Source organism: Phalacrocorax carbo, chromosome 10, assembly GCF_963921805.1.
Source record: "Phalacrocorax carbo chromosome 10, bPhaCar2.1, whole genome shotgun sequence".
NCBI classification, from domain to species: domain Eukaryota; kingdom Metazoa; phylum Chordata; class Aves; order Suliformes; family Phalacrocoracidae; genus Phalacrocorax; species Phalacrocorax carbo.
Genome location: NC_087522.1, coordinates 22,874,965 through 22,899,949, shown reverse-complemented (window position 1 = coordinate 22,899,949; position 24,985 = coordinate 22,874,965). Strand labels below are relative to the sequence as shown.

The 24,985-nt window shown below is 41.5% G+C and overlaps 1 protein-coding gene across 1 annotated transcript in view; it reads right to left on the bottom strand.

Moving 5' to 3' along the window:
• LOC104042136 (cytosolic phospholipase A2 epsilon) overlaps window positions 1–24,985 on the bottom strand; it is a 34,884-nt gene that overhangs the window by 667 nt on the left and 9,232 nt on the right. Inside the window, exons 3-18 of the mRNA XM_009501535.2 lie at window positions 18,196–18,332; window positions 14,719–14,850; window positions 13,586–13,626; window positions 13,099–13,141; window positions 12,267–12,330; window positions 11,560–11,723; window positions 11,198–11,290; window positions 10,653–10,690; window positions 9,855–9,990; window positions 8,192–8,328; window positions 7,491–7,713; window positions 6,811–6,925; window positions 6,149–6,286; window positions 2,943–3,050; window positions 1,721–1,915; window positions 1,133–1,299 (exon numbers count right to left, since the gene is read on the bottom strand). Coding sequence (XP_009499830.1) covers window positions 1,133–1,299; window positions 1,721–1,915; window positions 2,943–3,050; window positions 6,149–6,286; window positions 6,811–6,925; window positions 7,491–7,713; window positions 8,192–8,328; window positions 9,855–9,990; window positions 10,653–10,690; window positions 11,198–11,290; window positions 11,560–11,723; window positions 12,267–12,330; window positions 13,099–13,141; window positions 13,586–13,626; window positions 14,719–14,850; window positions 18,196–18,332 — 1,931 coding nt within the window. The remainder of the gene's footprint in view (window positions 1–1,132; window positions 1,300–1,720; window positions 1,916–2,942; window positions 3,051–6,148; window positions 6,287–6,810; window positions 6,926–7,490; window positions 7,714–8,191; window positions 8,329–9,854; window positions 9,991–10,652; window positions 10,691–11,197; window positions 11,291–11,559; window positions 11,724–12,266; window positions 12,331–13,098; window positions 13,142–13,585; window positions 13,627–14,718; window positions 14,851–18,195; window positions 18,333–24,985) is intronic.

Sequence of the window (24,985 nt, the reverse complement as noted above, 5' to 3'; positions counted from 1 at the left end):
GTTTTTCCTAAAGCACATCAAAGGCCCTTCACAAAGATTCAAGAGCAATGTTTGCTATCGGTATTTCTTCCGGCCTTGGTCTCTTGAGTGAGTTATTAAGTACTAGTTATTAATAGAACAACAGTTCAGGACCCAGCCTTCAACTTGCACTCCTGATTGTTGTCCTACCTTGTCATCCTCATCGACCTTTATCTGTAAGATAAATAAGAGGCTCATGGCTGCGGGCAAGAGTGGCCTAGCTACTTAGGACACAGAAACATGCCCCTTATTGGAGAAAATCCTGAAATGAGCAGAAGGGACAAGAATCTGAAGTGGTACGATTTTTAAATATGGATTCACAAAGGTACAAACATTTTGCTGACTTGGCATAAAATATTTAAAAGCCTCTGTCTTAGATGCCTTAAAATGGTTGTGAGAAGTGATGTAGGCATCTGGGAGCAAACCTCATCTTGACTGAAATGTTAATTTCACCTTGTGGGTGTGGAAGACATTTTGAAAATGGGATTTTTGTGGCTGAATCTGTTTGGCACCTATAAAAATTTTAGTCTTCAAGAACATCTTTCTTATCCATTTCTAGTAACAGGAGTTATAGACCATGTTGTTAGCTGGTATTTGAAACAGCAGTACAACATCAAAGGATAATTTTTCTCCATAACTTAGAACAAAAAAAAAAAACCAAACAGTTACTGTTCTAAAGACAACTGGACAAGTTATTCCAATTCAGCTGCATGTACATATCTTTAGATGGATATCACAAGGCAAATTAAACAAGTGTTATCAGTGGTGGCACTAGTTCCCGAGAAACACCCCATACAGAGAGTAGCCTCAATACCCACATCAAGATGCCAGAAGCACACAGGTCTGGGAGATACCATTTACCTATCAGAGGGTTAATTAAAATAGAAGATCCAGAAAACTGATACTACTTCTGTTCTCCTTAGGGGATTTGCCATGGTGTACCAGCATCACTAAGAGATCCAGGCAACTACAAAATGGGAGATGTAACCAAGAATCCTCTTCTCCCAAAAACAGTTTCTCTGCATAAATTATTCTGACTCTTTAGGAGTTAAAGAGGGCTAAAAGGGCTACAAGACAGCAGTGATTATCGAAGAAAAGAGAGCGGTCATCCCACCGATGTCTGTGATCCAGAAGAATAGTTTAAGTGTAGGACAACATCCACTTTCCTCTCCGGTCTCATGAGTGGTGGGTAGCTGATATCGATGTATCCTGCTGTGTCTGCCAGGCACATGAACTCTGCTGTTTCTGTCAGCTGATTGGGGAAATTTTCTAGTACAGTATCTAAAAGGAAATATTTGTTACGATGAGTGATTCGCTGAAGAAGTAATATATCTGTGGTTTGGCTAATAAGGGAGGAAAAAATGCCTCGTTTCCCCATTATTTTTGCTTTCCAAGACCCTGCCACACTATGGAAACTCAGCCTTGACACAGAAAAGACAGACGTGTCCAAAATAAAAAGACAGAGCTCTTTCACTTCTCACGCCGCTTTTCTTCCATCCCCATTGAGCAGTAGTTGCCCTTCCCCGGAATCAAGGGAATTCTTGGAGCTGATTTGATTGAATGAAATTTAACAAGTTATCTTGAAATCTTTGTTGCCAAAGTGAAGAATAAAGCCTGTTCATCCTCTTGTCTTCTCTTCGCGGAAGCCTGTGAAAACACCAATCATCTAAGCAGATAAAAATTAATACTCAGGGTTGTTTACCTTTCCATATACAGAAGCTTTTGCTCTGAAGGTATTCATTATGCACCTGGAAACCCTTCAGGAAGTTGTAGAACTTTGAAACCATCACCCGCTCGGTCAGGACCTGACGAATGATGCCCATGATGCCACATTCAGGGGTGACTAAGTAGGTCTCCAACTCATGGCTCCTGGCTGGTGGGGAAGGCTCATCTCCTTCTGAAGGGTAGAGGAGATGAACAAGTTGTTGTTTTGATACAGTTCTTTGCAATACTTAAAATACCAAAAGGTATCTAATATTAGCTAGAGGAAAGAAGATCTTAATAAGACATGGCAACATACAGTCAAATCAGTGTCAAAGTAGGAACAAGAAAATCAATCTTCAGTAAAGCATATTCCATGTAAAACAAAGTCAGTCACAACAAACTTCCTAAAGCTGGAAGAAGTGATCTACCGCTTGATAAGAGTCATAGGTGTATTCCCTGTGTGAAGGTCAGGGTAGACTGAGAATCTGGACCAGTTTCTTACAAAATTAGGCCAAACTAGCTTTGAAAAAAAATTCTGTCAGGAGACTTAGAAACCCAGAAAAAAAGCAGAGAAAAAACATTGTGCTAAATGGCACCTCATGAAATTGAGGGTCAACGGCTTTCTATCACAGGCATTTATTGAGCTCAGGGTTCTGTAATGCTTGTATGGAGAAAGTGATGAAAAGCCCATAAACCAAACTCACTAACCACATCTGAACACAGGAAGGACAGCCACCACCTCTAAAGAAAATGTAGGTTTACAACAAGATCAAAGAAGATTGAAATGGAGTAACACACAAATGATATATCCAAGTCTTCAACATCATCATATGAAAAGTACCTTCTGCCAAGGAAGACAGAGAACACAGCACTGAAATGTTTGTTACAACATGTAGGTTCACTGAAAGGCCCATTACAAAGATGATCTGTTCAAAAACTTCAGTAGCTTTATTTTTGGTGGCAAATCATCACTTGCATAAATTCAGTCCAAAGGAGACTAATGGAAATAATGTTGCTATGAATTAATTCAGAGAGGAAACCTAATTAGATATCACTGGCAACATGACACCTCGGGGGAGGGGGGAAGCAATGCAGCATTGACCTCAGTTTTAAGATTTAAAAAGCCTTCAGAAAGATTTCACGCTATATGCATTTGCATGTAACATTCATTTAAAGGTTCATAAGACAACAGGTAAAGTAAAAACAGAGACATAACCAACCAACATCAATAGTCCTGTGTTGGGTACACCTCAGTGAGCACCTTTCTGTAGGATCTGATGAATGCCAAGCATCCAAGAGGTTGTAGGAAAAGACGTTGCTCCACAGACCTGTGCAATTGTAGAGAACAAGGAAACTGCTCTAGAAATATTTTAATGGAAAAATCTCCCTTTAAAAATAGCCTTTCAGCTTTGCAAGGGGTATTGGAAAGCCTCAAGGTTTCCAAACTCTCACCAAAAACTGTATGATGTTCTTTTGTGGCAACTCACATTCTGTCCTTAAAGAGGAACTTAAACAGTTTTAAACATTGTTTGTACCAGGCCTTCAGCCAGTGTAATTCATTGTCACACACAGCTATTGCTGGTACACGGCAAACCAACATTTTCTGTCCTACAGGCAACTGTCATTAGAGAGTAAGACCATGCCATTTCCCATAACATAAGGGTTTGGTCTGCAAAGTATGTCATATACAACTGTATCCTCAGTTAAAGGTTCGGAGGCTGCCCCTGAACAGCCAAGATTCAAGTGGTTAGAGCACCATTTGGGACAGTCTGCAGAGTAGTCCTCTAAAGCAAGACATCTTCACCGTCCCTTGTATGATTTCTCTTTCTACAAATTCTTTTGAGTGAGACTCCTCTCTCTCTCATGCTATTCTCATCCCTATAGTCCTTCCATTTTCACCCTCCCACTTAACAGAGACATCTAAAAATGTTTCCCCAGTGCAGAAATCTCCAAAAGCCTCTTGGATCTTGAAAATTATTTCTTCCTCCACAGCTGTGCCACAGGCCCTGAGAGGATCCGTGCCAGAGAAGGCAGTGCTGAGATTTGCCTTGAAAATCTCTACCAGTGAAAGCTTTGCAAAAGCCATACATGGCAAAGAATGCAATAATTTGAATTATAAAGTACAATAATTATGCATTCCATACATTCGTAACAGAAATACAATTCCCTTTTAAATCTGGCTTGTTTGTGGAGCGGGACATGAAGCCAAAGGTGGTCTGTTTCACAGGAAGGCCACATAAGAATGGGACTTGATTGAGAAATGTTGGAAATACACAGTTAAGAAATCAGATAGGAGCTCTCTGGCTTTACACTTACCTGGCAACCAGAGTTCATTTTCAGACAATTACCAGCCAGTTTCCATCAACACAACCTCATTTCCCTGTAGCTTAGGAAGCTTCTGTCCAAGCCTGCTGCGAGAAGGCAACTCCTCTCATTTCTCCTGTCTTCACTTGGTGCCTTCTCACTCCATAACTCTTCCAGCACCCCGAGCCCCAGGACTTACACTCTGCTCATGCCTTTTCATATCTTCCAAACACTGCTGTCTCCCCCGAACTTGGTTTTAATTACATAGCAATATTTCTCTAACCTCTTGCACAGAATTTTCATGGTACCTGTATTTGCTGAAGTAAGGCCTATCAGAAGAGACGGTATCTTTTACTAGGCTGACAGAGTAGAAAATAGTAGACAAGCTTTCATGCACCCCAGCCTTTCTTTTGGAAACATGAGGGTCTTGCGTCCCCATAAGCTCATCCAATCTTTCCAGCTCTAGCCATTGCTCTTCTAGAAGGCCTCACCTCTCCCTGCAAATGACATCTCGCTTTTAACCTTAAACTATCATGCCGTAACTAACAGTACATTTTATTTGCAACCCAAGAGGACATTACATGTTGTACCACTAGGTGGCAACATTGCTCTGACTTTCCACTCTATCCTTTCTAAAGATACACCTATGGCTGTGGGGTCAGCGGCCCAGTTCAGGTACTGGGGGTGAGAACACAGCGCTCAGCCCAGACTGGATGCGTTGGGTCTGCCTGCTACCTGGCCACCTCAGGTATGAACACAAGTATGAACTACACCACTGCCATTGCAATACTGCAACGGAGGCCCAACATTTTCAGAGGAAGGTTCTGTCCCGCCTAGCTCTATAATCTACCTCCTACCTCTGGCAGTCAGCACAGAGTACTTAATGGAAGAATACAAGAAAATGGCAAGTATGAAAGGTTCTCTTCTCCAGTGTACTCTCCAGCATCTCAGGGTTTGGGATTTGGTACTTCTAGTGTTAGTGGTTGCAACCCAAATACTGTGTTTCAGAGCCACCAGTGGGACTACCTTCCAAGAATCTGTCCTTCCCTTTTCAGACCTATTAATACACTGGGATCCTCTGTTATCTTCTAAGTCTTTTCCCTCAGCCACCCCCTTACTTAACCCATGACATCACTAAAAGCTCTAAGCATAGCTATTAATGCCCTCAGATTTGTGTCTGTGTGGCTAAGCACAATCTTCTGTCCCTCATGTCCAGCTGTTTCCTCATGATTGTACCAATATGACTCTGGACTCCTCCTGCATCATATGTCAAGGTGCACAGCTTCTCTGCACAACAAATAAGGAATCCCACATGGTGTTGCTGGTTGTATGGATTTTTCAGTTCCTAAGTAAACCCTTTCTTACTGGTATCCTTGGTGTCCTCCTGTGTGTCGTGCTTATTTACACGTTACAGGTCTGTTTTCAGGGTTTAAGAGCGTATGGACTCTTTTGCAGACAACTTCAACCCAGAGAACCAGCATACAAAGGGGTCTGGTAGACACTTCTAGCATTATGCAAGATTAAAACAAGAATTGCATAAAAACTGCAAAGCTGTCTTTCACACATTACTGGGAGCTACCCACTTTACTGAAACAAGGATGACAAAGCTCACTGATTTAATCATACTAGCAAAATAACAACGGATTTAGAATACTATTAAACTTGCAAAATATCAGTAACAGTTCGGAAAACTACTCACAGTTGCCATATTTTATAACAAACTCAGTAACAACGTTGCTTTCCGTTATAAAATCATGCCATTCATAGACGAATTTGGTTCTAATATTCCAGTTTCAAAATACAAATGTTTTCCATGTGGAGCCCTGTTGCTGATAAGTTCAAAACAAATCTAACCTCTTTAAGCAGCCCTGAAACTACAGGCATGAGAGTCACCACTGAAGACAAAAGCAACACTGAATAGTGTTATTTGACATTTCCTCTAAGTATTTTTTGGCCTGTGTCCAGTGTCTGAGGAATTCAGCCAGAGGTGAGAACAACGTGTTATACACTTTCCTTCAGGCCTGCATGTTGCAGGCACTGGTTGCAATACACAGGGTCTGTATTATAGTAAAAATAAAATAAATTTGTATGCAATTCAAAATTTCGCAATGGAGCACATCACCTTTCATGAAACAGATGCGGGATTCGGGGAGCTTCTTCATCAGGCGACCCATAAAGAACTTGCTGCCAAAATCCTCTGCACGAATGAAGGCGCCGTACTTTAAGAACCCAACCTCATAAGGGGTGAATTCCACCCATTCTGCAGAGGCACAAAATGAACTTTTAAAACTCAATCCTATCCCTACCTCCCTACAGGAAGGGCTCTGAAATTACAAAGAAACAGCTGCTGGACAAACCCTATCAGCAGGGTGATCACAGACTGGCCTTCCTCAGTGTAAGGAGTTAACATTCACCTGGTTTCAGCTGCTCACTCAGTAACGTTTCCTGAACTTCTAAATTCAGACCTTCTCCAACGAGCCTCTCCAGATAGGACATAAGTTTATACCAAAGGGGTCAGCCTAAGTTATTCCACATGTGGAGCTAACGCTTTCACTTGTGAGTACCTTGGCTGTCCTTAAACACCTCCCCCAGATTCTCCTGGCTCACAGAGGACGGGTTCCTCTCAGAGCCTAGGCACAAAGTCTAGAAATGGAAGAGGAAGAGGAAGTTAAGGAGGAAAATGAACTGTTTATGAATGCTATGGTTCAGCAGTGCAAGGGGTCCAGGACATGTGGATCATTTGAACACCAACCGAGCCCAGATATAGCTCAGTTTTGCCATCACCTTTGAACTCTGAAAGGCTGTAGTCTTCTTTGATGTTGAGGATCATGTAGATAGGTAGAGGATTCTGACCCTGATTCAATGCCTGTCGCTCATCTGAGAGTTTGTGGTTGTTTTTCTGTGAATTGACCAGAAATAAAGAGCAAAACCAAGGGACCTTCTTGGTATGGTGTATGGGTTTACAAGATAACAGCAAAATAAATACCTGTTTCCACCTTCATTTTCTTACTCTCTCTACTCATTTTGTGCCCAGATGTTTTTTTTAACCAAGGAGTGATCCAAAGGATTATGCATCCACTAAGCTTATTTAATTACAGGTGAGCTGTAGGACACTTTGTGATACAATGGTCTCTCATTCTTCCAAGTAAATGCATCCACTTTACCTGGATTATTTAAATTCTTACAGGGAGGAACAGAGCAAAAGAAACCAAGAGCAGGACTCTGCTGTTAGGTGCTCAGATGCTCATGCTGGTAGGAGGAGACAGGTTTTCTACTCTAAAGAATACCCCCTTGGGCTGCTGATTATGTGTTGAGAAATATGTGGGGACAAATCCCCTTTGGTAGTCAACAGAAATAATGTGCTGGATAATGCTGGCATGCTCTCAGGCTAGCATCTGTCCCTGGACCTTCATTTTCCATACAACTGTATTCAGTAGCTGTTAGGGAAAACATAGACATGCTACCCCATCATCTAATGCTTTTTCCAGCAGAAGCCCCCAAAGATCAATGCTAGAGATCTGGTATCCCTCTTGCTTCCGCAGTTTTAGCTCCTTGTCATAGTACTTCAAGCTCTCCAGGGAAAAGCAGCTTAGCTTGCACTTGGTCATATGTCTGCGGACTTCACCGATCAGTCTGGGCAGATCTTTGTGTGACCAGTTAGCGCTCTGGTACAAATGTGACAAGGCCCTGGGAAAAGAAAGGAAGTTTGTTGTCATATGCTCAACACGCTTTCACTTTTTAGACTTTGATTTAAGGACCTCATAAAACGGACTAGCTGAGGTTCATTAAAAATATCTTTTGGGCTCAGTTTATTATTGAAAAGATTTTTTTATTTAGACACACACCCCCCCTCCAAATCACTAGAGAAACCTGAGGACTTGCAAAAAACCCTTCTGTGCTTTGTAGATTTATGCACAAGGCTGTAATTGGGCCCAGGGTCACTCACTAGACGATCCTAGAGATAAAACAAAGGGTCAAGGAAAATGTTGTTCCCCATAAGCAGTGCCTAGGCCATGCACTGGCTCCACAATGTGTTCCCAATGCAGCAGTAAAAAAGCTTGAGACTGAAATAGTGCACCTTCCTTTAGCAAAACAAAGAGAATAGATCTCTCACACAGCAGACTATAGAAGTGACAAACGATGTCTTAGTTCAGGATCTCCTTACCATGTTGAACCAGATGAGCCAGTGATGTATGAAATAACATCCAACAGATCCAGCTTCTGAAGACCCAACAGGTTGCCTAACAGAGACGTCAGTGCCCGGGTACCACCTCCTGTTGTCATGACTGCTACGACTGGTACCTGTTTAAACATCAACACAGTGGTGGTAAGCAATAATTTAGTCGACCAGCACATGTGATCAGAGCTGAGAAAGTTACAGCATTTCTGTCCCACAAAAAATTCCAACATTTCACCATTTCCCCAAGCATGGGAGAAAAAGATGAAAACCTGGTATTTTGCACTGAAAAATAATAATAATAATAATAATAAAAGGTCTGGCAATTTGCTAATTTGTACATTTTTGATCAAAATCAAACAAATCTGATTCTAAATTATTACATGCTGACTTACCAAAACAGCTCAAAACTTGTTGTTTCAAGGCATTTCAATATTAAACTACATTTTCCTTAGTGAAATATCATTTCATGATATCAATCATTTTAATATATTAATATATTTTGATATCAGTCATGATATCAAGTATAATGACTAGATCACATTTCCTATAAAGTATCTAGAGTATGTAATTGCAGTGATGAACCACAAAACCTAATTGCACTGAAATCTAAATGGTGTTACAGGAAGACAAATTCCTCCAAGAAACCCACTGAGAGGAGAGGAGCCAAATGACATTTCCCACACACATTTCCATGCAGTTCCATTAAGGAAATACTGAGCAGTGCTTCTTTGACCTGATTCAAATCGCACATTTCAGGTCAAAGCAAATACTTTGATTTAGGTTTACTTGACTACGAGGAAGAATTCTCTTGTTGGAAAATTATTAGTTAGAAGTACTTCCTCTAAAAAATTCGTATACTTAAGAAACTTTTTTCCCCTGAAACTAGTGTGCTAATGAGAAATAATATACTGATGTGATCAGCTTGTGAGCAGGGGCATCATTTATAGCATGCGAAGCCATTGTGTCATATATTATTTAATATGCCTTTGGTCCAGCTGTCCTGGACACATGGATAAAGCACAGGTGGGGGAAAAAAAAAAAAACCCTCTCAAAATGAAAAATTCTTAATTTCTGAAATGCCTTATCACAGACCATGTTCCCTCCCTAACGCACCGACCATGCCCATGCCAGCATGGACATGAACAAATACAAACCCTAACGCAGACAGATGAGAGAAAGATGTTGAATGTCTTTGTGCTGTTAGAGTGACAATAAAGCTGAGATGATGAGCACCACAGGAGAGAGTCTGTGATAAGAAATATCCTCATCAGTCAATGATATGTTATAACTTTAACTGTTAGGTTTCCTCCCTCCAAAATCTGATAATATAAAATACCTTATGGGGCTTTGTGACTGACTGAATGCTCATCTAAGAAAGTAGGGCTATCCAGGTCTATAATTCACACAATAAAAAGAAGTAAGGCAGGGAAGAAATGGTGATTTATGACATTCTGTTTTCAGAGCAAATGTGTAGCAAGTGGGTTTGATACTACCCATGCTCTCACATCATTTCATCGAAACATTTCTCGACGTTTTAAATGGGGCACCGAATACATCAGGGCTGGCTAAGGAACAATATGCAAATGGCTACAAGCATAACACATTCCTGTTACACAGCATGGTCCAGTCCCTATGATGCTCCCCATACCTCATGGTCTTGTAGGTCTTGCTCTAAATGAAGTGCTTTTTTCAGAGCAGAAGCCACAAACTTCCTCCGTTTCTGTAGGAAATTTTTCTCCTCCATACACAGATCAAACTCCAAGCGAACATCTAAGTTTCTTGACCTCAAACAAAGTCCAGGGTTAAATAGGATGTGCACGATCACTTACAGTTAATGTGAGGACCCACGCTTACAAGTCATAAACTCTAGTGTTAGGCTTAGAAAAGCTGCTGTTGTGGCCCCACAGAAGCACATCACAGATGGTATAGTGAAGGTAGAGAAAAGGCTGAGAAAGGTAAAAGTTGTAAGATCTTACAGAAAAATCCCAGAAATATTGTTTATTGTTACACTGATTTTCAAGAAGTATCTAACATAAATACTGCAATCCTTATACAGATACTACAGACAGTGGAATAGTTAGGATTTGTTGCCTAAAGACCTCCAGGTTTTAAAAACACAAATATTCTGGATTCTTTACAAGTAAGGAAAGTGAGGTATAAACACGTATTTTTCTGAACTCACAGTTCCATGGATTTTTGCATCCATGAAAGATTATTCTCCTCATCCAAACTGAACTCCTGCATAGTAGCACAACAGAAAATGTCACCCAGCACTGTTAACAACGTTCACCTTCTGGACATGGGTCACTAACACTGGGTAAATAGGGGTAGATATAATCATTGACTAAATACTTTATGCCTTAGTTACAGAAAAAGGTAAGAAGGCAAAAAAGCTGGGCAGCATCCTTTTTTCACAACCACAGAACCCAAAGACAGAATGCCTTACCAGTCATTTGACTTCACGTGTAAACTGATCGTTTCATCCTAGAAAAAAAATCATGATATAAGCACTGGGGATGTCTTTATGTCCTTTCTTTTGCCTTCAGTCAGTTTTGAAGCTCTTCATTTTTCCAAGAGCCCTATTGGAGCCACAAAGCCATAACAATCTGAAAATCCATCCAATTTTTAAAACTTCTCCAATTTCACTTTATTTTCTTTAAATTGATTTATACTAAAGATACGCAGAGCAGTTATACAGTAAAAACCAACACCAGCTCTGCCAGTGTGCCCCATCTTGCCTCATTGTGTTCATTTGCCAGCCTTAGTCCCCCAGCCAGTCACAGAAACCCCTCTCTCAAATGTTTGGCTGTGTTTTTTGACTCTACTAAGTTCATATGAAAAGGTACAGGTCCACAACCCTCTCTGTTAGGAATATACGGGCAATAGCAGTCATATAACTAAACCCTTACTTCACACTCCTCCAGTTAACTCATGCCCACTGATTTTTGGTCCATAGCTTCACATGTATTCTAAAAAGTTGGTATCGATCACCTTTGCTACTGCTACTTTCTCCTTGAAGGGAAGCGAATCCAGAGGAATAGTGAGGGATGCACGACAGTCTTTTTTCTCTTCGCTTGAGGTACACTGAAAAATAAATTATAATGTAGAAAAGTATTTAATATATACACCTCAAAGAAGCACTATCACCAACTTATTTTTTCAAATGGGGTCATCTCCAGCAGTTTCCAAGTTGGCATCTAATATTTAGGTGTCTTAGGGGGTGCAGTGCTCTTCCAGAGCAGAAGATCACAAAAGATTACTTCTAATTACAAATACAAATTCTTTCTATTTGCCTTAATCAAGTATGAAAACTCATGAGTTTACTGTGCTTACTCAAGCCTACGATCACATACCAAGCAGAAATTAGGCTTCTTCTCTGCTAGAGCCACGCGCAGCTCTGACAGGCTGTACTTGAGGTAATGGAAGTCCAGGGGCCCTGTGGGTTGCCAGGGAGAACCCAGTGACAGGGTCTGGCTCTCTTCGTAGGATCCTTTCACTGAAAATAAGAAGTCTTTTTCTAAAAAAAAAAAAAGGATGAAAAGCATACAGAGAAGTTAATGATTATGTCAGAAATAGAACATTAAATGGTCATTCAGAAGTTGCCATTTTAATTTAAGAAACGTTCAAAAAATCCTTAAAAGATGCCAGGCTCTATTTTTCCAAACATGGAACATCACAGGAAGGGAAAAATAAAAGAAACAAAGAGCTTATAGAACAGCAGTAACTGTTCTAAAAACCCCGACATACAGGCAAATTGGGCAAAAATGTAAATTATTGAGATAGAAATATATTTTTCTTTCTATTTTACAGCACTAATAAGATTCGTTATCACTCCATTCACTCTAACATCATAGTCCAGTTTTTATAGTTAATTAGCATAGACACCCTATAATTGTTGGATTTATGATCCTGTATATGCTCCTAACCATCCAATTCCTGCGGTCTAATTTTAAGAACAAAGTAGGGAAACAACCAGACAAGAAAATGAGAAAAAAAAAAAAAGATAAATTTTCATTTTGCCATAAAATAAGATTTCTTTGTTTCTAGTTTAAAGTCTAACCTGAAGGTTCTTTCTTCATCTCTCTATTGTCCACCAGGACTTCCAGGCAGGAAATTTCACGAGACTGTAGCAGGGATGAATGATGAGAGAATTGAGTGTATAAAATACGCCCTATCTGAGCCACTTTACTGCTCCCTACCTCTGGGTACCTGGGTCCCTGGGGTCTGCGAAACTATCCACCCTGTGTTTGTTAGGCTGATAAGAGAAATACATTGGCAATGTGAAGGTGTGCCAGGCCTCAGCTGAAAGAAAAATGGCTGTGGTCCATCCACGGGGATGGGGCTGGGAAGGGAGGCAAAATAACGGGAGGGAATGGGAGCGTGCTGAGGCCTCCTGAGGGTAGACCGATGGGTCGGTCAAATCACAGGGCTGTCCTTTCAGCCCTGCTTTGGGGAAGTTTGGGGAAGTTTGGTGGACAGCCAAGTGCTACCTCCTCTAAAGAGTGAGTTAGAGGCAGCTGAGAAAGTGATTTCCGTATCATCCTGTGGAAGTGGGGAAAACAGGATGGCCATGAGGGGGTCCCAAGAGCAGTCCCCAGAGCGAGTGACGCAGAGGCAGTAAGTCAATGAAAGAGCACTTCAGGCTTTGTCAAGAGGCTTGCTGTCAGCTGGTGGTGGTAGACAGGTCTCTGGGTATCCCCAATGACTGTGTTCACTCCTTTCTAATGCATCCTCCTACAGGGAGCAGCACAACAGCATGGCTATCAGTGTCCGACCCCGCTACCTCCCTCCCCTTCAGCTCTGCCTGCAGCGAGGTGTCAGGGCATCTGCCAGATTCACCGCTCCCATCACTAGCATGAAATGAACATAGAAGAGAAATAGTTTTAAATTACCACTAATACACCATTAGTGACAAGCTTTTCAGGAGGGACTGGACTGAAAGAGAGGAAAAAAAAAATGCATTCAGAACTAATACGACCTAAATACATCCTTAAATGAACACCAAGGAATAACTTGCCTTAAGGGTTACCTTGTCCATAATATCTTAAATATGTCATCGATTTTTAATTTTGGGAGACATCTGTAATATGGCTTCCTTAGTTTTTTAATGATAATGGTAAACAACAGTAGTAATAAGCACAGTGGCTGCAGTTCTTACTATCCTTCTCACTCTTTCAGCAAATAACGGGATAAATTAATGTCCAGGATGATTCTTGGTAGATAAGGAGCGCAGTGTTTTAGCCAATATGCAACTAACCTGATAAACACCAGCAGTTGCTGTGATGCCGAGCATTTAAAACTATATTATAGTAAATGCTAACATGTGTTTGCTTGCTTTTGCAAAGTGCAGTTCTTCAGACCCGTATGGGTTTTACTCACATGCTCTCTGATGCAAACTCAACCTCCAGCACCTCTTGTGTCTGTAAAAGATTTATTCATTATAAGCATTTGAATTCATTTTCTTTCTCACTAGCTATGGTTGTCAATGATTATTCTGGCTCCTGGAACAGCTCTTAAAATCAAATTTCCCTCCTGCTCTAGGGCAACTGAGTTAGAGTGATTTTGGAAAGTATTCTCCCTCTGTCATTAACCCTCAGTTCTCAGGCTGACCGCACTTGTCCATTCAGTGGTGAGGCAGAGTAAAATGGTCACAGAGGCAGTTCCTAGTCTTAAGCATGCAATAACTGTTGGCTTAAGCCTGTCTAAAACCTCCTTCTTTCTGCGTAACGTTAACAGAAGACTGATTCTGTTGGATAGGAGACGTCATTCTCAATTCTTCTGATCGTCATTCTCAGTTCTTCTGACCCTATAACATGGACAATACATTGACCAGTCACCAGACAGGTTAATATAGACTGCCTGCCAATATCACCATAGAGCTGAATACACCAATACATACCCTATAAGAAAAGTCAGCAAACTAGCATATCCATAAAGGTATCTAAATCGGACATCCAGATCACATGTTGAAGCCATTATGTATGCATTCAGGCACACTGAAGTAAGGAGATACTTACTTCACCATGCACCTCAGCATGGATCTTTGTGTTATATTCAGGTATACACAAAAGAGTTACAGGGCAGGGTATCTGTTTTTAAGCGAATACTCCAGTATCTGCACCAGAGTATGCCCAAACTCACAAGCGCTGGCCCCAGGAAAAGAAATTCTAACAGAGAAACTTTGTGCCATGGTGATTAAGTCTTTTATCTCCAACAAAACCTACTTGAGCGGCAGAGTCAAGAAAGATCAAAAAGGGGAACTCTGGTGTCAGAAAAACCCTGCTAAGAGCTTTGAAGAGCTAGTAAAAACCGTCAGGATTATGTCCAAGGTCGGGAGGTAAACCTTGTCCACTTTGCTGAACAAGGTTTGGAAGGTATTTCACAGGATGCACGAAGTGCAAGCCAGTAGGAAATAAACCCTCCCACCTACAGCTGCTGTACAAGAAATTAATGTGGGTGGTAATACCAAACATGTATTTCCTTCCTGTGGCCAAAATGGTTTTATTCCTCACCTTTGGATTTAACTGAAAAGTCAAGTGAACAGTTTCCCCAAGCTGGATTTTAGCAACATCAAAGAGGACAGTGAAGAGGAGGTCATCTTTAGTGATTTCATTTTCGTCATAGACTTTCAGCTCAAGAATATTCTGTGAAGAGAGGTACGGGATTAGGAACACCTCTATTCTGAGACCTTATGGAGGCACAGGATGACGTACTCAGCATGTTAACGAAGACAGAAGAAGGATGGAGAGGAGTGAGAGAGCACACATACAACCTTTTTATCCACACAGAGCTAAGAAATGTGTTCTGAACCTGAAGTAGTTGGGTTTGTTGCTGATTTTCCCCTGCAGAGTAATTTAAATGGCAAAGGCTAGTAGAATCATTAAATATGTAGCTCCTATATTGAAAAACATGTTTGACCTCTAATTTGTTTTGAAGTCACCACTTTTCCCTGAATTGCAGGAAACAATCTAGCGGTAAGGACTTTATTTCTATTGGTTAAAAAAAAAGAAAACCTTTTATATAAGCAGTGATTAAAATACATTAAGGAAGCACCACATAACTACTGCATGGCTGCATAATTATATCCTGTAAATCGTTAAACAGATCACATGGAGATAATTACCATGAAATCTACAGAAACAGATATGTTTTTGTTAAACTGGTGACAAAACGCACAGAAAGCAGCACAACAAAAGCTAATTTCCATCGGATTATATCCTCTCAATCTCCTCTTCCTTCCTCCCACTGCACAAATCTCCTCCTCTGCCACCTGCCCGTTTAGATGGACGGGACAGGTAACAGCCCCTGCTGTGCCTGCTGGGAAGCTGCACACGGGCTGGCTCAGAGGTGCCTCCCAGAGTGCCGAGCAAATTCACATTAATGGCTGGTTTCTCAGTGGGGAAATAATTCACACCTCTCTATATTCAGCAGCTCATTTTCATGTAAATTACAGCGACTTCTTAGCTCAGAGATTCGTACTTATCCATCAGATTTAATTGAAACTTGCTAAGAGGTATTAAAGACACACACACATAGGTGCATCATCTCACACACAAACACGTGTACGAAAAAGAGTGAGCATATGAGCTTTGTTGCCTTAAAAGATCATAATGAATCACAGGGAGGCCCATAACTAAATCTGATAAGTGACTGAATATACAAATATACTGAAAGGAAAATGATCCAGAATCCAAGTACTCAGTTTTGACATCCACCGTTTCTGTAAGAAACCGGCGAGAGACGGCAAGCTGTAGTGAACCAGCGTTTGCAGTTTGCTGTCAGAAGGCAGAAAGGCTGCTGCCCTTTGAGGCCATATATGTAAATGTGCTTCAGAGAGAAAAACAATTCTGTTGGGGGTTGACAGGGTCAGCAGCGGGTTCCTTGGTTTACAGGCCAGCCATAAATAGCCTGTAAAGGATTATGGATGGTGATGGAGGGGATATGCTTAAAAGTAATAGTTTGCCGTTTGCAGAAGGTAGGCTTACATTGAAGAGCAGACCAGTTTTCCTAGCTGTGGTGCTGCAACAGACTGTCCTTGTGTGGCTAAAATAGCTGACTTAGTGACCGATTTCGGGTGTCTCGGTTACTCCCAGCTCGCCAGGAGGGGCACGCACAGGGTGCTGCCTGGCCGAGGGGCGTGACTGGCTGCACCACCGGGATGACGTGTGGGAAGCCGCCAGGGCTCTCTGGGCAGTTCACCATTTCTATCCGCCCCTGACAGAAGGTATGAGGGCAGCTTTACTGGGAGCCAGGCGCCGAGCAGAGCTGGCCCTCAGCAGGGCTGCGTGCCACCAGCTTCGGGCAGGGCGGCCAGGGGAGCGCCGCCCACAGCACCAGCCTGGGGGGCCCTTCCTCCCCAGCCGTGTTTTGTCAGACGTTCATCAACACATAATGCCTTTCAGAAAACACCCCCATTCCTGATGGGAACCAGCCCAACACACCCAAACAAGATTTTCTCTTCCACAGTGACAGTGCATTATATAATTTTACTGAGCTTTGGCTCCCGTAGTTTAGCAAGATTAATACCTCAGCAATACACAAGACAGGCAAGGAAAAAATAACCAGACCAGCGGACTCTGGCTCTGCTCAGAAGGTAATGAGCAGAGCAATTGCAGCGTAGGTAGGTAAACCTGTAAGAGCCTTAATTTAGTCTGTTGAGCCAAGACAGCAGCAAGGCAGCGGTGTCAGACATGCCAGAGCTCTTTGGTTGTCCAAATCTCCAGGAGACATTTTGTGCAGCCCACACTGAAACCACAGCAACCACCTCTGCTGTCGTCACACGCTGAAAATTATTAGGACTAATGCCACTTGTCTCCTGCTGCAAACTTGCTGCAAAGTCAATCTAAGGTCTTCCCAAATACTGCTCCATGAAGGACTAGTTCAAGCAGCTTCCAGTGGCCTATATATTTTTTTTCAGCTCTTACGTGTGGTATGGCAGTTTTGAAAGACCCGTCATCCACAAACCATTGCAAGGAACAGGTATTCTGGTGCAAAAGTTGCAGATCAGTGGGTGTTTGTTCCCATGCTGCAACGTTTGTCCCTTGCCTTTTGCCTCCCTGAAAAACCTGCAGGGCTCAGTGAAGTTGTACTTCACTGGTATTTTGAAAGAAGATTTTTTTTTTTAGGTCTGCAGGGAACGCACTGGCTGTAGGCCACAGATGGGCAGCTATGTTAAAGCTGAAAGCCATACCAAACAGGCTAACCCTGTGGAAGGAGCCTAAGAACTTGTGTCATGGGCAACTTCTGCAGACAAAGGCAAGAGGGATTGTTCACTGGAGACCCGGTGGTGCAGCAGCACTCCGAGCTATTCTGAATGCTCTTTTGGAAGAGAGCTGGGGATCTCTCCTGCTGATTTGGCACCTGGCAGAAGTGCACTTGTCCTACTCTGCCACCAGCACAAGGTAATGAGGGGTGCAAGCTGTAAATCAGAGTTTGATTGCCCCAGGTGTGAAGTAAGCTTGGCTTACTTGGCCTGACACTGATCTTTATGGATTTCTGGACTCTGATGTTGATGCTAGCTTTTGGAGGGAGCGGGTAGCAGGACTTGCAGATCTTCTTAAGCTCTAACATTTATCCTCATGGTAAAAGCTCAGCTGGTCTACTTTTGCAAATTTTAACATGTTCGTTTGCGATTTTGGGGTTTTTTTCTTACTGCAGGTCATTCCAAAGGAATAGTAAAAAAGTACAGCACTGTGGTGCTTCCACTACTTAGCTCATACATGTCTTTTATGCTGTTTGATTTACTCTGAAATTCTTACCTTTACCCTTGAAAAGCAGTGACTTAAAAAAAAATAAATAAGAAAAAGTGAAAAGTGATAGAACATTATATGAATAGTTGTGAATTATCTTGGCTATCTTTTATGCTACTCTACATCCCTTTACCCCCATCCTTGTAGTCCAACACACATAATTATTTTACGGTACCCTACACACCTATCACACAAGATCTCCACCCGCAGAATTAAAAACAAATGCACTCTGCACCTTACTTTTACTTGGCTCTGGATCCTGAAGCAAAATGTTTCATTCCACACTGGATCTTTGCAGTTCTTGACGGTTTTGGTCCGGAGAGTCTCGGGGGAAGCAGTGGGCAAGGACAGGCTTACATAGCAATCTGTTTGACTAACTGTATTTGAAAAGATATATTGTAACTAACAAATTACTATAAATATGTTCGAGCATAGTCTTATAGCACTGTATAGACAGCAAGCTGCAAAAAAGCACTCGCTACTATCTGTTCCCTCCAGCAGGTGGGAACCCTGGTCATTAACCAGTCATTAGCATTCAAAGAAGCTACTGCAATAAAGACAACTGGCAAGATAAAAAAATACGTAGAGGTAGTTTTACTTAACAAAACCCATTATTGGTATGTCCCCTGTTTGTTGCAAATCAACAGATTTCTGTGATGGAGAAGAAAAAGGTTTATATTTGAAGAGGACCTTTTTAAATGGTAAAATACTTATTTAACAGTTTGAGCATTTAGAGAAGGGGCTACGTTTATCATTTGCTCGAGAGGGGAACAGGAGAGCTAAAGAGGGTCTGGATCTGAAGGATCTTCCCCCTCTGATCTGCTGCCCCCAGTCCATGTAATGAGCCAACCGTCTCACCCAACACGCGGTCACATCCCTTCACCATCAACATATATGCAAAAATAGCAATGCACTTTCATCTTACTGATTTAAACTCTGAGCCTTGATAGTGAAGAAAATTCTAATTTCTGAGAAAGAAGTTAATGTAACACAAGGTTGCACAGTTAGCTACAATTACGGCATTGACTCTTCATAATACACAGAGGCTGCCGTGCGGCGGGGTCCCGGGAACCAGCCCCGGCCCCAGGCTGGGGCAAGCAGCCTCCCAGCTGGGTGAGCACAGCTATGCTGGGCACGCCACCACAGGGTGCTGACGGGTTGTCTTTCCGGGATTGCCAGAGTTTTGGGGTGAGAGGCCGGTTGGGTACTTGTGCGGCTGCGCAACTGACTTTCCTTTTGCGTGGTAACGTGGTGTGCGTGTAGAGCATTTGGCGGTTAGGATTCTCCCTTAGAAGAAGATGATGGGGTTTTTAGCAGGGAGCAGTGCTGGGCATCTGCTCTTAAGTGCGTGAAAGAGTTGCTCTCATGAACTTGTGGTATTAAACTGAGACCCTGAAAACACAGTGAAGAGCGGTGGGACTTGCTCTCTCTACACTGTCGTTCACCCTTTCCAGTCCTCCGGTTTGGACCAAATCTGCTGTTTTTCAGTCCTGTACGCTGTTTGCACTTATTTTTAGACAACAGACATTTCTTTCGTCTGATGGGTAGCTACAACCGTCTCTAATATCTCCAGCTCTAAGAACTTGTTTTGTGATCACAGTAACAGGTCAGATTTGAGTGTAATAACAGGCAGTTTGGTACAGTGGGATACATGCTGAGAGGCAGCATGACCAAGTAGGTAACCTGCTGGAAAAGGTCTCATGACATGTTGGCTCCAGTCCCAGCTCTGCTCCAGGCTCTAAGTCACTTTGGGCAATTGCTTCCATTTACATTCATCTTGCTTCTCTATCTGCATTTCCACACCAATAAAACAGCGATAACGGTTCTTTCCTCTTCTGTAATCTGCTTTGACATCCCATGATTAAAAACATTAAACAAAAAATAACTACTATTATGAATATTTCCAGATGACCCACAAGAAGAGTACCTTATCAGTAATTATGTTATTCATTCTTTAGCAGTCTCTTGGTTCTCATTCCACATATTCTTTAAACTTGTGGCGTAACTCATGTGGCAATGAATAGGTGTTGCTTAAAGCAATTTGTGCAATCAGGTTATGTATGACTTATATTTCAAGTTTTCTGATACTGTCTGAACGTGACACATTTTCCAGTTTTTCAGCATGCATTTGATAATTTCCTCCTTACTGACCATATCAGAGAAGAAATGACTTTGACATCGCAAATACAGATATCTGTAAATCTTGTAAGTAATATTAGCATATTTCTAGACTTATTAGTGCAATTTTAAAATTCAGAATATATGCAATGTACCGGTAGATAACAATTTATTTGTAAATGAGGTTATAAGATAATTTCTTTAGCTCTTTCCCCCACAATATTGTCTACAATCCTTCCATTGATTTTTAACATTTGAAAAGGATATTAACTTTGCTTAGTTACTTCCTCAGATGGTGCCAGAGAAGAAGGAAAGAGTGAGAATATCTGTTTCTTCAGCAAGCGTATGGGTCAGTTATGGACAGTATGTGTTATGGTCAGTATGTGTTTTAGAGAATTTGTTTATTTACGGCCTGGGATATCTCTTTGTTGTACATATTAGCTATGAATCCCAATTTAGAAGACAGGCATTCGATATTTTCAAAGTATCAAAGAAGCTCTAAATTTGTGACTTATGATCTATCTAGGTAGAACTGTGGTGGGATCTATGTTCAGTCCTTCATCCTTGCTGGACACAATAGACCAATAGCCAACTTGGGAAGTTAGTCCAGTCTTTAGCAGGGCTGTTCACCCTTAATAAGAGCAAAAACAAAGTCTCACAAAGTCTCACACGTAACACCAGCTCAGTTAGAAACCAGCAAGGCCTCAGTCTCAACATAGCCCAGAACAGGAATGCAAATAGGAGAGTCATTTAGGTTGGAAAAGACCTTTAAGATCATCAAGTCCAACCTTAAACGTAACACTGCCCAGCCCACCACTAAACCATGTCCCTAAGCACCACATCTGCATATCTTTTAAATACCTCCAGGGATGGTGACTCCACCACTTCCCTGGACAGCCTGTTTCAATGCTTGATAACCCTTCCAGTGAAGAAATTTTTCCTAATATTCAATCTAAACCTCCCCTGGCACAACTTGAGGGTGATAGATGCAGAGAGAGAAAAAAAAAGATATTTATTTGAATCTGAAAACAAGCAATTACAGCCAGACCATTGCATGAAGAATAAAAAAATGTGCCCCAGAACTGTAGTGTTGGAGGACTTATCTGGTAACTTATACATACCACACAGATTTAGATAAATTTTGGAGCAGATCCCAAATACACATGGTAAATGTAAGTGCAGGTAATGCGATTTATCACTGAGATCTCTTTGCATACACTGCCAGCCCTGGACAGGAAGAGGAGGATACTCAGTGTCTTCCATGTTCCAGTTCTCTTCCACTCGTTTCCTCCCTCCACCGTAAAAAGCTTTAACTGTTACCAGCTATTAAAATTAAACATGTCTGGACTGAAGAGGATTGACTTAGCCTAGCATATAAGAAAGAGCTGAAAGAATTGACTTTGCTAATTCAACAACAACAAAAACTGTCAAATAACCTGGTAGTAATTGGTTCTGTAATGTCCAAATTATTGATGCAAAGGGGACAATGATCAGTGCCTCTGTGTGGCCAGAGGGAAATAAACAAAGACAAATATTAGGAAAAGTGCTCCATCTCTAAGAGAGTTAGCTCTAGCAAGAAAGATTTTATAAATTTGCTAGGTAACTAATTTCAGAGGGTACTGGTACCCAGATATGTATCAAAGAGTCACAGACAAGGTAAACTTGATCTTGCTCTAGAAGAGGATCAGCCCAGGTGAACCTACAAGATGTCATATGTAATGGCTGCCACGTGATGCCCATGTTTATGCTGGAAGGCAATAAACAGGGTAATCATGTCACTTCAATTACATTGCATGGAAACCAACTAACCAGTTTCCCTGCCAGCCTTGACTGAAGGGAAGGAAGTGATAGGACATCCTTAGAATGTACACCAGCCCAAGAGACGAATTCCCAGATATGTGGGCGCTGTCTCCAAAACAATTTCAAACTTCCTTCTTTCACACGTATAAAGTAAGACAGTAAATTCATTGGAAAAGTTGCCACCTTTCCTTTCCAAATCCATACAAGTTCCAAGTAACAAGGCCTAAATCAATACCTAGAGCCTCCATGTAGCATCCCAATATAATCATCAAAAGGAAACAATACAAAAAGCAACGAAATATAATGCAAAGATGCCTGCAGACAGCTGTGCTACAACTCCCCCCACTGCCCCCAACTCCTCCATGAAGCAACACTGGATAAATGATATTACCTAAGCGGCACTTTGGGTATGTGTAGCTGTTCTTGGAAGATTTGTACATGCTAACAGAGGAACAGATGTCATTAGAGCACCCTTATATATGCTCTGTTTTCATAAAGGGGAACTAGAAATCATTTATTTCCATAGGTACATCTGGTTTTCGTCTTTTTATAAGCACTGCCACTCTTTCACTGTTCCCACTCTCAGCATGTCAGCCGGTAGGAACCAAAAAGCCACATATTTTTGGCCAAGAGGTATTACTAAGAGGTCAGAATTCCTTTGTTCCACCTCAGACCCTCTTGTAGTGATATGTGGTGCAATCTCACACCACTGGAAAATATTTTTTAGGAAGCCTTTTCACTTGCATTTAAAAATAAACTAGCCAAATTTAGGTCTCAGCCAGACATCGATGCTGTTGATGCAGACACTATGGGTAGTTAAAACTGCAAGGCATCTGAAGAAACCGTTATCAGAGGGAAACATCATAGAAACAGACTTGGAAACAGGCTGCAAGCACTACAAAGCAGCACCTTGGTTTTCAAAGAAAATGGTAATGGGAACAAAATCAACACCAGAAGTAGCTGAACCAACAGATTAGCGCTCACAAATTTTCTCTCTTCAGAAAATAATCCCAAGAATGTTATCCAGCCAGTAGGGGAGAAGAAACAAAAAAATTTTTTAATGCATAGCTAGATTTAATATTTTTTTTTGCCTTAAACATCATGATTTTGACTCAGAAATGCCTCTGACATGCTTTATAAAAACATGTAGTTATGGTACTTTTTCTCTCATTCTCCTCCAGGAGGATTTTTCTGAAAAAGCAGGAGCAATACGTCATGGGAGATGTAATCTTGTGCAGGACCTGAGGCTAAGCGGCAACACCAACAGTGCACAACAGCAGTAATTCCGATTTGAATTTTTCAATTGAGATTCAGAGCTTTGAAATCAAAACTTTTTTACTAAATAAACAAGGTTTATGGCAGGGACACTTCTCCTGGACATATTTTCTTTCCAAGTAAAATTTGGTACTGAATTGGAAGCTCCCAAAATGCTGTAGCTCGGTAGGATAGCGAGGACAAAGTGGCATGGGTGTTCCTGTCACTGGGTTTGAAGCTTCTGAAAACCGGGAGGAGTTTGTAAATATGATGAGTGAGGCTAAAAATACCCCACAGTCTCACTTACAGGAAGCAGCTAGCACTGATAATATGTAGGAACTCACTGTAGATTCTGTACACAAAAATAAAAATAGATACCCGTAGGTGTCTTTTGTTTTTCATGGTGGGAATGGAACAGTTACGCTAAGGAAACAGCATGAAAATAATAAGGCCCATCGTTATAACCAACTAACGAAAGTAGGGTGCAGTAGGTCGTTCCCTCACATGATGGTTTGTAGCAGCCAATATGAACAGAAAAATGTCAGTGCTGATGAGTTAATTTGGTAAGAAAAATTCCATAACATGCCAGAACAACTCACTGGAAGCATGAGTGTTTACACCACAATGTAAGTGGGTCTTTGTGTGTCTGAGAATTCAGCCTAAAGTCTGTAAATGTTAGTCACCATTCTGTGAACTAAATTTTGGACCTACAGGGCATGACAGACAGGTGAAGGTTAGTTTGATTGTTTGGCCTTATTTGTTAAGGAAAGAGTTCATTCAGCCTGGATTAAAAGCTTATATTGCAGCAATGGTTCCTCCTGACATAAACACCATGACTCGGATACACTGCCAACACATGCTTTGCTTTTGGCAGCCAGGTCTTCACATTTTATACATCTTTTCTACATAGATGTCACCACCAGTCCCTTTCGCATCAAGGTAAGCCACAGATAAACACACAGCCTCCAGGCTATCTTCTATCACAAGACTACAACTAATCCTATTTTCACAGTGAAATTAAATGACCTCATCTTCTGGCTGGAGTCTAGCAGGACTCCCAACAGATCTAGCACTCTACAGCAACTTTCCTACAAGAATGAATGAAAACATTAAGAATAGATATATCTGCCTTACAAGGAATATTTATACCCAAGACCCCTTTTGTCTGGTTTTCATTCTTGAACTAAAAGGGAACTCTTTAAAAAAGGGTAGTCAAGATCAGTCCCAAACAAATAGGAAAAGATTAATACCTCTGCCAGGCGGACATTAAAGAACATTGCCAGTGTGATAGCAGGATACAATGCAAGCACCAGCACCAACATCTGTGAGTGAATCTTACTTTTAGCTTTCACTGGCTACGACTATAGCACTACTCTATTGGCTCCTGTCATACAGTCATACAAAGCGCCTGGGAGAGAAGCCCTAGTCTCACGTGGACAGTCTCACATGTCTTTTTAGCAATGCGGACTGTCACAGCCATGTTAAATCTAGCCTTTCTACTTTACATTGGCCTCTCACGTAATAGCAAATCACATGTGGGTTCCTGGTCCTTACCTACAAGGTAATCAATGTCCTTAGTTCAGCAAAAAGGTTGCCTGAAGCTCCTCTCTGGAGACCATTGCTGATAAATGTCCTCAAGCTCTGTGAATCTCACATGTGGGCAATTCTTTCCCTGGCACTGCCCTGAGTCTTCAGAATAAACCTCCATGGGGACTAAGATCACAGGCCTTACCACATTGTGCTTTTAGAGTACAGCTCACCTCAGCAGCACTCATCTGGATGCGTGTGAAAGAGCACTAGGAGAACACAGATGCATTTAAAAAAAAAAAAAACCCCACAACAAAACCAGGCCTCTGCT